Below are 17518 nucleotides of genomic sequence, written 5' to 3'. Positions count from 1 at the left end.
GTGTGGTGGCACGCAACTGTAGTCCCAGCTATTTGGTAGGCTGAGGTGGAAGGATCACCTGAGCCTGGGAGGTCAAGGCTGCAATGAACTCTGATTGCACTACTGCTCTCCAGCCTGGACAATAGAATGAGACTCTAAAAAAGATAAAATTAAGGACATAGGCCCTTTGTTACACAGAATACAAATTTTTCAGTTTCATTTTTGCTTTTAATATTATTCAGACTTCTTTTAAACACTCACATTTTATTTTTCCTATATGATACCTTTCCTTGCTTACACCAGTAGATTAACTGATTAATTCCCAAATTGAAAATGAGATAAAATTTCATCTGTATTTACTTCTATTATTTTGTAGTTATGTATATTCAGCTTAGTAATCCAAATGTTTTATTTTCCTATATGGTATGAAGTATGAATCCAACTATTTTTTCTAAATATTCAAGTGATTATCATATCACAATTTATTGTCTGATATTTTACCTACTGATTTGAAATATGACCCTTACTTGAATAAATTCTTAAATTTATTTAAAAATAATAATAATAATATTTCCTCCACAAAACCGTCTCTGATCATCCAGATGAAGTGTTCCCTTCCTTCTCTGAATAGCTAGCTACACCTCACTGGATTTTACTACTACTCTATTGAACCATAATTATTTTTATATTTGGTCTTACCTTCCTATTTCATAGGTTTTAGAATCGTGGAGGGCAAAGACTATCTTATTTCCTACAGCACTGTATCTTGCATTACACAATTGGAGAGAAGACTTAATATGTAAATACAGTTGGGAGAAGTTAAAAACAAGCAAACAACTGACAACCTCATTCATATTAAAGTGTAAGTAATTGATAATGGAGCCTTTTCCTATTTTGATAGAAGTACAAAGGGAAAAGGCAGACTAAAAGGGGAGAAGACAAGAAAGAAAGGTTGGAACATGGCAACTTTCACTTTTACAATTTTTCCAAAATTTGTTCTATTGATCTACAGTAATAAATAGATACATAAATCTGAACAATATATGGAAGTATTCTGTGTATTTAAATGAGAAAAAGTTAGGAATAGTTGTTGCAAAAGAGAAAACTCTGAGTGTCAAAATTTTGTTTTGAGTTAAGGAGAAAATCTTTGTGGTTCAAATTTTCTCTTTGAAAACTATATGACCTTTTATATTTCCCCCTTTTGCCTTAGTTATGAAGCTCTCATCTAAATTTAGTACTCATATTTAATAATCATACTAACACAGGTTCTAGGCATAACCTTTTTGCTTTCTGCCTTTATTCACTTTTACTTAAACCAATTTCGGAAGGAGACTGTCAATTATTATTATGATTATATTAAACTCTTACTTGTAGATAAAAATTCACCAACTTTTTTTCAACTCAGTTAATGGTATCATATTCCAGTTAAATGCAGTCCATATTTGGCCAAATATACATTGGGAAATAAGGACAAGAAGTATTGCAACATTTTACATGGCTTTAAAAATATCCAGTAAGTTCATTCATTCATTTATTCATCTGTTAAACAACTACTGAAGGCCCAATATGTGCATGGTCTTGTTCTGCTAATGGGAAATAAGCAGGTATATAGAATAAATTATCTGGCATCATAGAGCTAGACATTCAAATGAAAGTGACGGATAAACTAAAATACCAACATTTATCAACAGAACAAAAGAATAAATGATATGAAGGAAAAAAAGGACAGACTAAGAAATAAGAGTGGCATGGTGCTCAAAGTTTAAGTATAGAGTAAAATGAATTGAGAATGCAATTATCTGGCAGAAGAACTTTCCAGGAAGAAAGTACAGCAAGTCATAAAATCTTGAGATAGGAGCATGCTTACTGTGTTCGAGGACAAGTAGAGGAGTGTAGCTGCAGCACAGTGAGTTTAAAAAAAAAATGGTAGGAAATGAAGAAGGAACCAGGGTCTAGACTCTGTATGTCTTTATGTCTTTGTAGATCACTGAAAAGACATGTTTTGGTCAAAGTGGTGATGCAAAGCTACTGTTCAGTAGCTTTAAGTGGGAGGGTAGTGTGATCTGATTTTAAGAGATCAATCTGGCTGCTCTGTGAAAACCATAGGAGAGTAAGAGCGGAAATGAGAGAACTCTTCAGAAAAGAATGCAATTGTCCAGACAAAACATGATGGTGGCTTGGACTAATGAGGGAGATCTTGAAGGTAGGGATAAAACAGAACAGTCAAAGGATGATGATGTCAAGGCTTGCGGTGGTTGGATGGTAGTGCCATTTAATAAACTGCAGAATAACAAGAACTAGTAGTATAGTTTTCGAGGGGGAAAAAATCAAGAGTCATGTTTGAGATTCTTGTGAGATGACAAAGTTGAAATGTTGTACAAACAGTTGTACATGTGTGTTTGGAGTTCAAAGAATAGTTTCAGGATAAACATAAATTTGGGAACCATCATCATAGAGATGGTAACTTCAATCTGCTGGATGGGATGAAATTACCTAAGGTGAAAGTATATATAGAAACGAGGTCCAAAGGACAAACATGTTACTTTGTTGAAATAAATGACATCTGTTTGTCATTTATTTCATCAAAGTAAATATTCATCAGGTGAATAATTATATGGAGTGATTTAAATGCATATCGACTGATATACACACATTTTAATCTCCAATGGAAGAGTGAAGAAAGTAAAATCGAACTTAGAGCTGTGGCCTAGTATTCTCTGACATGTAGATGCATAATCTAATTGTTAATCTATAGGCTCCTCTATCTTTCTTATGTATGCAATAAAGAATATACTTCATCCCAGAACTGTAAAATGTTTGTCAATTTTATTTCCATGTCAATTTATGCCTTATCCCTACATCTTATAAAATGAAAAATTCACATTTGCCTGAGAAAATTCAGTTAATTCTCTTGCAGGTGGAAGGAATCATCTCTGTATAACTGAAACCCTGCCAAGACCTTTTTGAGAAGTAGTAGCTAAATCAACAGGACATTTCTATGAATTTCCTTCTTATTCTATATGTTTATCTAATAACCTTGTTTCTCTGTAACTAGATTTTAATGTCAACTCATGCTCTGATTGAAAATATTTCCCCAGGGGGAAAATACATAAAAACTAACCTCATAAGAGAAAGTTGTAAACAGCAGAAAAGGACTATACATTTTTTTTTTTTTTTTTGAGACAGGATCTCACTCTGTCAACCAGGTGGGAGTGCAGTGACATAATCACGGCTCAGGGCAGCCTCTACCTCCTGGGCTCAAGCGTTCCTCCCACCTCAGCCCACCAAGTAGCTGGGACCACAGGTATGTGCTACCACACCCTAATTTTTGAACTACATAGTTTTTACTCACAAATGTTCACACCAGAAGTATATACCCTGCTCTCTATAAACATATCTCTTTTGAATTGTATTTCCTTTAAATATCACCAAACTCTACAAAGATGATTATAATTAAGAAATCTATTTCATATATAAATGGTTTATACATATACAATACTTATTTTTGGATGCTTTCTAGCTCTGTCAAGGGAACTACATATTTTAACGATGTTAATCATTCCATGAGTCACCAGGTACCTGAAATATAACAGAGTGGCTAATTCAGTTTAATTTTACTACATATCAGACAAATTTGCTGCTTTCTTATGGAAATTATTTTCACAACAATAAATGTTACTTTGGAGTGGAAATATTTAGCAACTTCTAAATGACTTGGAGGAAAATTAAAAAAAGAAAGTATTTCATACCTGCTTTATGGCAGTTACTGTTATCACAAAGAATAATGGAAGTCCACTGGTAATTGGACTGGTAGGTGTATCAATCATAAGCTAGATTTATAAAAAAGAATACAGAATATTATATTTTTATATTGTGCACATCACACTATTAACATCTAAAATTTCACATTACACAGTGAGTATACTTTAGTTCACGATTTCACAACTTCACTTTGTTGGCTATTATGTGGGGTTGGAAGACTATTTAAATCTATTGCCTATCCACATACATGGCTAGACTGGACTCAGCAACTCTGTTTAAACACAAAGTTCTTCAATATTCGCCAAGGAGTGGAACTACAGCTACTCAGATCTCGTTTCACATTTCTTTGCACATCCTGATAAATGCTGAAGAGTCTGTCAGCAATTTTTACCCTGGGATTCAGAATGATATCAACACTAGGGAAAGAAAACTAGGAATGGGACTATGGAAAGAATTTTTTTCTATAAGTGATTTTGTTACATCCAACAGAGCCAGAGGTGGATAACTAGGAAAATGATGTTCCTTTACTCCGGATAGGCCCATTAAATTTGTTCTATTCCATGGACAAGCTGAATTCATCTTAGCTAGTGATTTCACAAATGTATGGATGTTACGTGGATATGGTTAGCATACATTTCTTGCTTTTCCAAGAAAGCCAAGCAAACGGTCTACGGGCAGAAAATCAGAAGTTCCTTGTCTGTTCATGAAAGAAAGCAATTTTTTTTTTAAAAAAGTAAATGTTTCCTAAAGCATTAAAATGATTATTTGACAAGTTTCAATTTTTCATTTGAAATCCCAGGTTCTACTGAGAGAAGAGTTCAGAGTTTATATATTTGATGCTACACTGAAATTGCGAAGTTTTATCGGAAAAGAATAACTTCTTTAAAGGAAAATGGCCATCACTATTTTAAAATCTTGATATATACTCAAGTTCTCTTGATTTTATATACCTATATAATTTTTTTAAGCACAAGGTGAAAATTAAGAAACTGTCTAACAGCCTATAATAAACACAGACTTAAGCAAAGAAAACGGTCTCCTGGAAAAAAAAAAAAAAAACTGTACCCACAGGGATACTTAAAAATTACAATTCTTTTAAATAACTTAAATTTAAGTTAAATTTAAATTAAAAAATTAAAAGCCAAAGAAAAGTTTACTTTGTACAAAGATGATTCCACAGGCAGAAAGTACTGAAAATATGAACTATATATTAAAAGCCTAAACATTTATGTTCTGAGGCAGAATATCTGAAAGATATTAGGTTACACTCTTAGCTAAGATTATGGTTAATCTAAGTACTACAGCACATTATTGATGAAACAATATACAATTGATCTTAAAGTTTACAGGCTATTTCTTTTAGAAATCTAGATATGACAGATCATTGTATTCACTGAATACAATGCAGAAGCACTGCAGAAAAAATGGTCCCATGGTCAAATGATTAGCAACACAATGTAATTTTTCTTTGTTCTAAGACATATTTTTAGAAACTATGTTTACAAACTTAATATTGAGTAATAAAGCTTACCTGAACCAAAAATATAATAAGAAAATAAAAGTTTGCCACTCTTCTGAACTGTTCAAATAAATTTTTTGGAACAAAATTCCACACAGTGTACTAAAAAGAAAGAGATCAATAAATTAATATTTAAAAATAATATCAAGTATATAGACATAATATTAAGAAGTAAAGTAAAATCGGTTTTACTAACCCCTTAGACAAAACTCTGTAAGTCTATATGCTACAGAAACCATCTGGCTTTTAGAGTTCAGGACTTTTATTCTACTTCCCTTTTTTCTTCCTTTTACTATTTATTGGCAATTTTAGCTTAATTTTGAAAAATGGAATAAGCTGAAACCCAACAATTTTGCTACTAAATTCCAGTTTTTTTAAGAAGCTAGAGAAAGCAGATCTAAAACAACATTTTAATAACTTATTTTGGATTTTGGTATACAAAACTAAACCTAATGCTAAAGATAAATATGAGTTGATAGAAATGCAGATACTAGATACAATTTATATTTTAGTTAGTTTAGCATCAGAAACAGAGGAAATAGTTTGTTTAGTATGAAATATGAGGAAATAACCTAGAATGTTAAAGAAATAGAAATGCTTTAGATAAGTGATCGCCGCGATAACCACCAAGAAAATTTCATAAAGGATACGAAAATCTGTCACAATATCAATTTTAAAAGGTAAGATAGTATAGTACAACGGTTAAAAGCATAGATGCTTGGGGTTAAACTGTGGTGGCCCAAATCTTAATTTGTAATACTCACTAAATGACCTTGGACTTAATCTCTCCGTGTCCCACTTTGCTCCTCTATAAAATGAGGATAATATTAATCATATCTTATAGGGTTCCTATAAACATTAAATCAGCTAACATACTGAAGAAGCACTTAGGACAGAACCTGGCTCATACTAATTGCTATAAAAGTGCTTATTATTATTACTCAGCTCAAAAACCTATAATGCTGTATTACAAGGGCAAAATAATATGCTGCAAATTTTATTTGTGTTACAACTCACAACATAACTTCATACATGAAACAGGGAAATTGATTTATAGAATGTTTACTTTATGTACATCCTCCCAGAAGAATATAAGATCCCTGAGGCCAGGGATATCATTTTATTTACTGTTCTATCTCTAGCACATATACTACTCCTTGGCACATAGGTGGAGATCAAATATTTTGCAGAATAGATTAATGAATAAATAAATATGGTTGACAACGGGTTTTTTCTGAGATAATATCCTGATCTCAGGCAATGAGGCCTCAATGGTTACTGACCAATTCAAGATTTCCAAAGAGGTACTTTATGTTACCTAGTGTCATGTCAGATGGCTCTAATTTTTGGATTTTCATTGTCAAAAGTTCACTTCTTAATTAGCTGTTTGAGACCTGAAACACTGTTTCCCACATGAACAACCTTATAAACAGAGTTAGGTTCCCAGAAAAGCCCACAAAAGCCTATCTGACCCAGGGATATGGAAAGACTAGTCCAATAGCAACAAACTTTCTTTCTTTGGTGAAATTATATTTTCAGTTTGAATCTGGAATATGTGAAACATATTTTCCCTGAGTAGTGGCGGCAGCAGTGGTTCCAGAATCTGAGGATGGGAAGTATGTTTAGGGCTCTAGAAAGAAGAGAGGTAGATACTTCCTGGAGCCAAAGGAAGTCAATGTTCAATGTATACACATGAGATGGTAATTGTGTGTCAAGTCACCTGCAGGTGATCTTAATTGGAATTAAAAATCAGTTGTCAGAGTATCTCAGTCACCAAATGTATAATACCTTATAAGGAAGGTTGGAAGTCTCCTAAGTTTACAGCAATCTATTTGAAACGTAACAGCAACAATATATTTTGTATTCCAGAATCCTGAAGAGAACAGCTATATAAATTGGCAGTAAAGTAATTGGTTTCAGGGTGTTTTCTTTGGCTAGTTCAATAATACAAGGAACAACTCAGAACAAATAAAAATTTCTTACGAAAACTAGCACATAAATGGTAGAAATTGTTTCTAGTTTTTCCGAAATACAAACATAATAGACTGTGAATGAGTCTAAATTCTGTGCTTGTCCTATTGTATAGAGAGGGAGAACTCTAGTAGCATAATATCAAACATTATGAAAATACTGCTAAGAAAATAATTTATTATGCTTTAAAGTTCTCTTTGCTATGTAATAATGGTTAAGATAAATGAATTAGAAGTGTAACTTCTCTATAGTCATGTATGACTTTATAATTGACCTTATTTTCTCCTAAGAAAACTAAAACATGGCTATAAAATTAAATATTTTGCAAGAAGGTTATTTTATTTTATTTTTTTGAGACAGTCTCACTCTGTCTGCCCAGGCTGGAGTGCAGTGGCGCAATCTTGGCCCACTGCAACCTCCGCCTCCTGAGTTCAAGCGATTCTCATGTCTCAGACTCCTGAGTAGCTGGGACTACTTGCATGCACCACCACACCTGGCTAATTTTTCTGTATTTGTTTTTTTTTTTTTTTGAGACAGAGTCTCACTCAGTCGCCCAGGCTGGAGTGCAGTGGCTCGATCTCCGTTCACTACAAGCTCCGCCTCCTGGGTTCACGCCATTCTCCTGCCTCAGCCTCCCAAGTAGCTGGGACTACAGGCAACCGCCACCACACCTGGCTAATTTTTTTGTATTTTTTTAGTAGAGACGGGGTTTCACCCTGTTGGCCAGGCTGTTCTCAAACTCCTAGCCTCAAGTGATCCGCCCACCTTGGCCTCCCAAAGTACTAGGATTACAGGTGTGTGCCACTACACATGGCCAAAGAAAGTTTAAATTTAAGATAATGTAGTTACTATGGCCAGTTAAAGACATACCACACAACCACAACATGCAAGACACTTCCACAATAAGAGAAACAGAAATAAGATGTTTAATATTAAGTAGAGGAGATTAAGAACAAAACATTAATAGCTGTATTCAAAGGTAAAGTATATGAAAAAATTTAACAAGACAGTCATATTTGACATGTGCTTTAAAAGAAGAACATTCAACAGGCTGAAAATCCAGGGCAAATAAGGGAGAACATTTCAGGAAGCTAGGACAGCATGAGCAAAGGGACAGGAGAAAAGCTCATCATGGCTTTGTGAGATAGAAAACAATGCAGTCTGGAAGGAGACCAAGAGAATAACAGGGGAGTGAAAGGTAGTAAAATGAAAGTAATGAGAAGCAGTCTTCATTTATGCTCAGGAAAAAAGTGACAGTATCTGTATAAATATATACATTCTTGAAATTATGGTCAAAGATATGAATTCTACCTTTCTACAAACACATAAAATCTACAATGTCCACAAATACATAAAATTTACATTTTAAAAATTGTGGCTAACAACATGAAATCAAAGCAAAGGCACAGTGGTAGGAAAGTTCAACATGAGTTTGTGGAATAACAGGTAATCTGTTTTGGAAGGAGTTTATGAAAGCAATAGTGGCATAATAGGTAGTAATGAGACAGACAGTCCTCATTTACCGTAAACATTTAAAAAGGCAATACTTCTTTAAACATCCACATTTTAAAAAATATGGTCAAAAACATTAAACCAAATACTTCTGTGTACAGAGACAGTCATTTAAAGATACTTATTTAATCCCAAAAGCTTTCTAGGAGGACACTCAGTTTCCACTATTGACAAAGAAGTGGTCCTGTGGACTCCCAGCAGATAAGAATTATAAAGATTACATTTTAAAAACTATGTCAAATCCTGGAAAGTGTCCAAAATATAGATGGAAACGGGAAGAGAGTTTAATTTCAAAAAACTGCAAATGGAAGAAGTATAAATTGTGAATTTTTGGCTTCTTAGCTTGGAGACAGTATCCACCTACCACGCACAACAATGGCTGCAAAACAGCTGGGGAAAACTACAGCCTCATCAACAACATGTGACCAAGATTAGAGTTCAGGGCTGGAAAAGCAGCTGGAAATGTAAAGGGAAAATACTGATTGTCAGAGAACCACACAAAGAAAATGGCTTATATTCAAAACATTAACTACACAATTCCAGGCTGACAGCTAAACTATGCACTAGAAAGGAATGAATTACTGATACTAATACTTGCAACAACAAAAATGAACCTCAAAAGCATTATGTTACGAAAAAAGAAGTCAGGCACAAAAGACTTGTGTTGTATTATATGAAATTCTAGAAAAGAAAAAACTATAGTTACGGAAAGCAGATCAGTGGTTGCTAGTGCCTGGGGGGTGAGGAGGAGGGGGACCTGCTGCAAAAGACCATGAAAGATTTTTTTTGAAGCAATGGATATATTCCACATCTTGATTATGGCGGTGGTCAGATTTGTCAAAACTCATCAAACTGCACACTTAAAACTGATAAATTTTACTGTATGTAAATTATACCCCAAGTTTAAAAAAAAACCTAAAGTTTTCAAGAGCTTTTATTTCTTGCATAATTTATTAAGAACTGTGTCACTACAAACAAATGGATGAACATTCCATGGTCATGGATAGGAAGAATCAACATCGTGAAAATGGCCATACTGCCCAAGGTAATTTATAGATTTAATGCCATCCCCATCAAGCTACCAATGACTTTCTTCACAGAACTGGAAAAAACTACTTTAAAGTTCATATGGAACCAAAAAAGAGCCCGCATTGCCAAGACAATCCTAAGCCAAAAGAACAAAGCTGAAGGCATCACGCTACCTGACTTCAAACTATACTACAAGGCTACAGGAACCAAAACAGCATGGTACTGGTACCAAAACAGAGATATAGACCAATGGAACAGAACAGAGCCCTCAGAAATAATACCACACATCTACAACCACCTGATCTTTGACAAACCTGACAAAAACAAGAAATGGGGAAAGGAGTCCCTATTTAATAAATGGTGCTGGGAAAACCGGCTAGCCATATGTAGAAAGCTGAAACTGGATCCCTTTCTTACACCTTATACAAAAATTAATTCAAGATGGATTAAAGACTTAAATGTCAGACCTAAAACCATAAAAACCCTAGAAGAAAACCTAGGCAATCCCATTCAGGACACAAGCATGGGCAAGGACTTCATGTCTAAAACACCAAAAGCAATGGCAACAAAAGCCAAAATTGACAAATGGGATCTAATTCAACTAAAGAGCTTCTGCACAGCAAAAGAAACTGCCATCAGAGTGAACAGGCAACCTACAGAATGGGAGAAAATTTTTACAATCTACCCATCTGACAAAGGGCTAATATCCAGAATCTACAAAGAACTTAAACAAATTTACAAGAAAAAATCAATCCCATCAAAACATGGGCAAAGGATATCAACAGACACTTCTCAAAAGAAGACATTTATGCAGCCAAAATACACGTGAAAAAATGCTCATCATCACTGGCCATCAGAGAAATGCAAATCAAAACCACAACGAGATATCATCTCACACCAGTTAGAATGGCGATCATTAAAAAGTCAGGAAACAACAGGTGCTGGAGAGGATGTGGAGAAATAGGAACACTTTTACACTGTTGGTGGGACTGTAAACTAGTTCAACGATTGTGGAAGACAGTGTGGTGATTCCTCAAGCATCTAGAACTAGAAATACCATTTGACCCAGCCATCCCATTACTGGGTATATATCCGAAGGATTATAAATCATGCTAATATAAAGACACATGCACACGTGTATTTACTGCAGAACTATTCACAATAGTAAAGACTTGGAACCAATTCAAATGTCCAACAATGATAGACTGGATTAAGAAAATGTGGCACATATACACCATGGAATACTATGCAGCCATAAAAAAGGATGAGTTCATGTCCTTTGCAGGGACACGGATGAAGCTGGAAACCATCATTCTGAGCAAACTATTGCAAGGACAGAAAACCAAACACTGCATGTTCTCACTCATAGGTGGGAACAGAACAATGAGAACACTTGGACACAAGATGGGGAACATCACACACTGGGGCCTGTCGTGGGGTAGGGGCAGGGGGAGGGATAGCATTAGGAGATATACCTAATGTAAATGACGAGTTAATGGGTGAAGCACACCAATATGGCACATGTATACATATGTAACAAACCTGCACGTTGTGCACATGTACCCTAGAACTTAAAGTATAATAATAATTAAAAAAAAAAAAAAAAAAAAGAACTGTGTCACTAATCTAAAGCTCATCCATTATCCTGGATTCTGACATCTCCTCTTCCTACTTTCTGCTTTAGAACCATCATCCAAAACGAGAGATGGCACTAAGGGTATGTTATACACGTAAAGAATGTGAAGGCAGCAATATGGGGCAGGGCAAAGAACTGCTGACCTAAGACAACATCCTTGGGAAAGACGAGGTTAGGATTAGAGAAAAGATGTTAGTTGCTTTAGAAGAGAGGGAAGGAGCAATGCAAAGATGCTTCTTAAGGTGCCCTTTCAGGCAATAGTTATGATATAAGGAAAACTTTACCCTCAGTATCTTTGACTCATATCCTCTATAACTGTACCGTCCAAGCCACTAGTCACATGTAGCTACTGACATTTAAATAAAAATTAAATTAAACTTCAGTTTCTGAGTGCACTAGCCATATTTCAAGGCCTTGATAACCTTGTATAATTTATTGGCCATCATATGGGACAATTCCATCATGACAGAAAAGTCTACTGCAAAGTACTATTCTACAGTCTTTAGCTTCAGAATAACCTAAGACAACTTAAAAATGCCACAGGAAAAAATGAAACAAGGAAGAATATATAAGAGTGAAGCTGTACTTTGGCACCATAAAATGTGTACAAATGAGTGATAAAATTGGAGGAAGCAGGCTTTAAAGCAACACAGAACTGAGTTTAAATTCCAATCTATGGCCAGGTGCAGTGGCTCATACCTGTAATCCCAGCACTTTGGGAGGCCGAGGTGGGTGGATCATGAGGTCTGGAGTTCAAGACCAGCCTGGCCAAGGTGGTGAAATCCCATCTCCACTAATCATACAAAAATTAGCTGGGCATGGTAGCAGGTACCTGTAATCCCAGCTACTTGGGAGGCTGAGGCAGAGAATGGCTTGAACCCGAGAGGCGGAGGTTGCAATGGGCCAAGATTGCACCACTGCATTCCAGCCTGGGTGACACAGCGAGACTCTGTCTCAAAAAAACAAGCAAACAAAAAAAACCCCAAAAATCCAATCTAGCCATTTACTAGTGAGCAACCTTGGGAAAATTATTCCATTTCCTATGACTTCAATTGAGGAAACTGATTTAAAATCAGTATAACACTGCTTTGTAAAATAGATTTCATAAAAGCTATCTCATAGGGTTGTTGTAAGGATTAAATGATATGAGAAGTACTTAATATAGTTTCTGGTACATAGCATAAATATTAGTTCCTTAGTTTACTAGCAACTAAAGAAAATTTTTTGGCATGTGGGCTACTGGTATCAGCAATTAGCCACTCCTTGTATTCTACAGTTAACCATTTTGGTTAAGATAAATCGACCACCATTTTCTTGAATTTGTAAGGATATAAATAAATATACACACACACATATAATCACTTTTAAAAATAAAATGATCCATATCTACAGTTTTAATAATAATTTTTTTTTTTGAGACATGGTCTCACTCTGTCGCCCAGGTTGGAGTGCAGTGGCACAATCACAGCTCACTGCACCCTCGACTTCCCAGGCTGAAGCCAGCCTCCAGAGTAGCTGTCAGTACAGGTGTGCCACCACACCTGGCTAATTTTTTGATTTTTTGCAGAGACAAGGTCTCATTATGTTGCCCACACTGGTCGCAAACTCCTGGGCTTAACCAATCCTCTCGCCTTGGCCTCCCAAAGTGCTGGGATGATGGGTATGAGCCACTGTACCTGGCCTAACAATAAAAATTTTAATTCTTACCTTAGATGAAATGATCCTGTTATCTATAAATTTCTGAGGTGTGTAAAGGCCATTCTGAGGAAACCTGTTGGCTACGTAGATGGTTCTTGTGTCACTCTGATGTGGTGGGTCAAAACCCTAAGACCAATCAAGCAAGAGAAAAAGAAATACTAGTCAACCAGGTTAGTTATGATACTTTACTGTTAGCTTTATTTAACTGGTCAGATTACATATATTACTATTGCCCTTAAAATGCATATAGACTCATTCCATCTAATTAGAAGAGCTATGCCACCTATTTTTTTTCTTTCACAGGTAAACAGGTACATTATCTCCAGATAGAAACTTTACTATTTTTTTTTCTTTCACAGGTAAACAGGTACATTATCTCCAGATAGAAACTTAACTAGGTAATGCCTTTAGTAATGAAAAACAGTTCATTCTCTGTCAGAAATACTACTATATTGAAAAAAAATCATATGGGAGACCTATAGAAGTATTTGAGGACAAATTTTCTATCCCTACTGCATTCCTTCCCTTTCATTTCCATGGATGGATTTCTACTCAGTGATGTGGAAGTCCTGTGCAGCTACAGCCTAATAAGCACCTACCACATCTGATGGCAAAGGTTTATATTTATTTTACTTTTTCCATCCCCAGACTGACTTGGTTGCAAAGAGCTTTGTTCCCAGATGACTTACAGTGCATTAGGTAGGGTCTTGCCCAGACTCATTCCACACAATCACTTATTTGAGCCATTATAGTATCAATTGACTTACTGAAATAGAGATATGAATATGCTGTAATTCCTGGCCTTTGGGAACTCATATCCTGACCTCAGATTGAGAAGACCATCTGTCAAGGCATATTAGTAATCACCTCCGGTAGAAAAGATTTCACGGGTAACAAGAACACTGAAACTTTATTCTTAGAGGACTGTATTTCCACTTCCACAGTTGCAAGTGAACCTTCAAGACACTTTAACATTCGGCATATTGTCTAGGGTTTTGAAATATTAGAAAAAAGAGGCCGGGCGCGCTGGCTTATGCCTGTAATCCTAGCACTTTGGGAGGCTGAGGCGGGCGGATCGCGAGGTCAGGAGATCGAGACCATCCTGGCCAACATGGTGAAACCCCGTCTCTACTAAAAAATACAAAAAAAATTAGCCGGGCGTGGTGGCGGGCGCCTGTAGTCCCAGCTACTCTGAGCAGGAGAATGGCGGGAACCCGGGAGGCGGAGCTTGCAGTGAGCCGAGATCGCGCCACTGCACTCCAGCCTGGGACACGGGGAGAGACTCCGTCTCAAAAAAAAAAAAAAAAAAAGAAATATTAGAAAAAAGAAAAAAAGACTCTTTTGGCAGATCTTGGGAACCCACTGATGGGCTGAAAGCAATATCCAAATGAAAGACTTTCTTTCTTTGGTTCTAACAGGAAAACGATTCAAAATTCCTTAGGTTTTTTTCTTTTTTTCTTTTTCTTTTTTTTACGTAGTGGTCATGGGCTATTTACTAGTACTACTAAGCAGTTATTAAAAGGTCAATAAAACTTGGGTATTCATAAGCTATGATGATCCATTTTTAGATATTAGTAAACGCTCTAATTTAGTAACCTACTACGTAAGTAATCTGGCTACCATTCAACGCTTAGCATCCTTGTAGCATTTCCATTAAGCACAGACATACACAGATAGTGTGAGATCCCATGTAACTTAGAGGGATATTTTGCTTAGTCCATTGGAATATTAAGTGTTATGTATGGTATTCAACTGTTATTATTCTTGGTTTTAAACTTTTATTCTGTGATCTCAGAAACAGCTAGTACAGGACTGTACAAATGCATTTGTATGCATCATAACAAACATGTTTATTTGTTCAGACTATTTAAAGTCCTAAGATTTTTCTACCCTGCTTTTGCAACATTTTGCAATAGTGATGAACACACTTTGTAGATGTGAATGTAGCATTATGTGTCTGATTTCAAAAATCAGTCTCTTTAAGGAAAAAATATGGTGGCATAAATATTTATTTTCCTCATAAAGCGTCTTTAAAATTTTTCACAATTTGGTAAATAGATGAATAAGTGAACAAATGAATGAACAAATAGTTTCAAGGCTACTCCTTTAGTCTAGGGCTGTATTTCTCAAAAGAGGTTCACAGGAAGTTTACCTATAAACAGGTATCTGGAGCATTAGACTGCAGGAAGCATATTTATTCAGCATCCACTCCACAAACATGTTAACATCTCCCCCCAAACACTAGCTCCTGCCTCTTAATATGCTTTCTGCCATCTTTCTCTCCAGCATCACTCTGCTTTCAGCTCAACTCAACAGATTCAGATGGACACCTTTTTAAGAGCCTGTTAAAACAGATAAAATATTACTAATATGTTATTACTTCTCTTTAACACTAATTTAAACACTGATTTATAGCTTCTGGGATAAAGTTTTTTTTAAAAAGGAAGTAAAATTCAGGGCCTCAAACAGTACGTAAATCTTTAAGATGTCAAGACAACTGAGACTGAGAACCACTTAAAGAAAAGTTTAATTTTTTGCTAAATTCTCACAAGACCGGAATTTATGTACATCTAAAGTTAAGAAACAAAAAAAAAAGGACCCAAAATAACAGCAAGATAACTACAGCAACACCTCAGTTATGACTAGAATTTATATTAACATATAAATGCACATACTTTACATGAAGCAAATGCTCATCATTTCCCATTTATCTCTACTGGATGATAAGAACCAATGACCACATACTAAAATTTTGGAACTCCTGAGGGTTCTATAATTATTTCAAAGGGATATATTAAAACGTTCCCCCTGGCTGGGGGCGGTGGCTCATGCCTGTAATCCCAGCACTTCGGGAGGCCGAGGCAGGCAGATCACGAGGTCAGGAGATCGAGACTGTCCTGGCCAACATGGTGAAACTCCGTCTCTACTAAAAATTAAAAAATTAGCTGGGTGTGGTGGCACACACCTGTAGTCCCAGCTATTTGGGAGGCTGTGGCAGGGGAATTGCTTGAACCCGGGAGGTGGAGGTTGCAGTGAGCTGAGATCGTGCCACTGCACTCCAGCCTGGCAACACAGCAAGACTCTGTCTCAAAAAAAAAAAAACAAAAAAAAAACGGTCCCCCCAAAATACATTATAAATTAAACTGAATTTTAAAAATCCTATAGAGCAATTCTATATTCCAATTAAAAATAAGGTGACAAATTTAAAAGGAGAATGATGACAAACTTTTCCATATTCCCAATGATGATATAATATCTACCTATGCATTCTGAGGTTTTTCATTAATTCACATAATCTCATTCAATCATATTATAGTCAATGGCCTGCATTTGTGGGCACGTACGTGTGTTATTTTCTTTCATATGCAAAATAGGTAAATTTAATATATGTGTCTATAGTATAAGTATAGCCAAATGTCCCTTACGGAAATTAAACTTATAACTTCAGTTCATTAGTATTTAATATTAACTTTGCTGCAACAAATTAAACTAGCCACAATCTAAATAAAAATAAAAGAAAAAAACTATCCAAAAATGAAGAAAGTGACTTAGAGCAGGATCCATAAATGGGCTTTAGTTCTGTGAATCCCTGAAATTGTGTGCAAATTTGCATATATGTGCATTTTTCTGATAAGCGTATACATAGGTTTCATGAGCTTTGCATGATGAAAAGAAGCTTAAAAGTACTTAACTTAAAATCTTGCTTTGTAATTAGTTCTGTAGCTTGAAATTCTATATTTAAAACTACCTCAAGAGAATCTTTATGTTTCAGTAACACCTTTATCTTCTTTAACAGGAGTCAAAACAAACTATTAACAAAATTATTTGTGTAACTACACGTTTAGTATGAAGTTCAAGCATAGTTTCACACTATTTCTAGTAAGCATTATCAGCAATTCTATGACACTGGAAAGGAAATATAATCTGAACTCTTTAATTACTAGGTCAAGGCTACATGGCAAGGTTCAGAAACCTTTGGCACATAATACATTTTCTCTTGTTATCCCAGGCTACTCATTCACACCCTCAACCCCTTAATGCTTGCCTGCTCCTTTCTTCTCTGATTTTATCTTGTCCCGGGCAAAGGACCTGAGATAGATCAATGCTATTCCAGCCACCCTGGCTTTATGTTAATGTCTACTAAAAAGTAGAGTTTAGGTATTGTAGGCACACAAATTTAAACTATTTGAAAGCTATTATATTCTTAAAAATTATGAAATTCAAAATCCCTTTTTTTTTCTTACTGGACTTGTGAGCATATGTTAAAGCCATAGGTACTCAAAAAAAAAAGTGGGTGAATATTTAAAGGGGAAAAAGTCTCATGATGGCAGACAGGGGAAGTACTGTTAATACACAAGACAGGATTGATTTGAACGGGACTCCTCTTGTAACCAAATTGAATGAGACCTGGA

At 35.6% G+C, this 17518-nt stretch overlaps 1 protein-coding gene across 5 annotated transcripts in view; it reads right to left on the bottom strand.

The window, feature by feature from the left end:
• The window catches only part of ATP11B (ATPase phospholipid transporting 11B (putative)), a 129190-nt gene that overhangs the window by 89150 nt on the left and 22522 nt on the right, over positions 1-17518 (bottom strand). For all 5 annotated transcript variants that reach the window (XM_034957771.2, XM_034957772.2, XM_063602614.1 and 2 more), the window contains exons 2-4: positions 13116-13232; positions 5273-5362; positions 3729-3809 (exon numbers count right to left, since the gene is read on the bottom strand). In XM_034957771.2, the coding sequence (XP_034813662.1) occupies positions 3729-3809; positions 5273-5362; positions 13116-13232 (288 nt within the window). The remainder of the gene's footprint in view (positions 1-3728; positions 3810-5272; positions 5363-13115; positions 13233-17518) is intronic.

This window comes from Pan paniscus, chromosome 2 (genome assembly GCF_029289425.2).
Source record: "Pan paniscus chromosome 2, NHGRI_mPanPan1-v2.0_pri, whole genome shotgun sequence".
In the NCBI taxonomy this organism is placed as follows: domain Eukaryota; kingdom Metazoa; phylum Chordata; class Mammalia; order Primates; family Hominidae; genus Pan; species Pan paniscus.
This window is presented reverse-complemented; position numbering and strand designations above follow the sequence as displayed.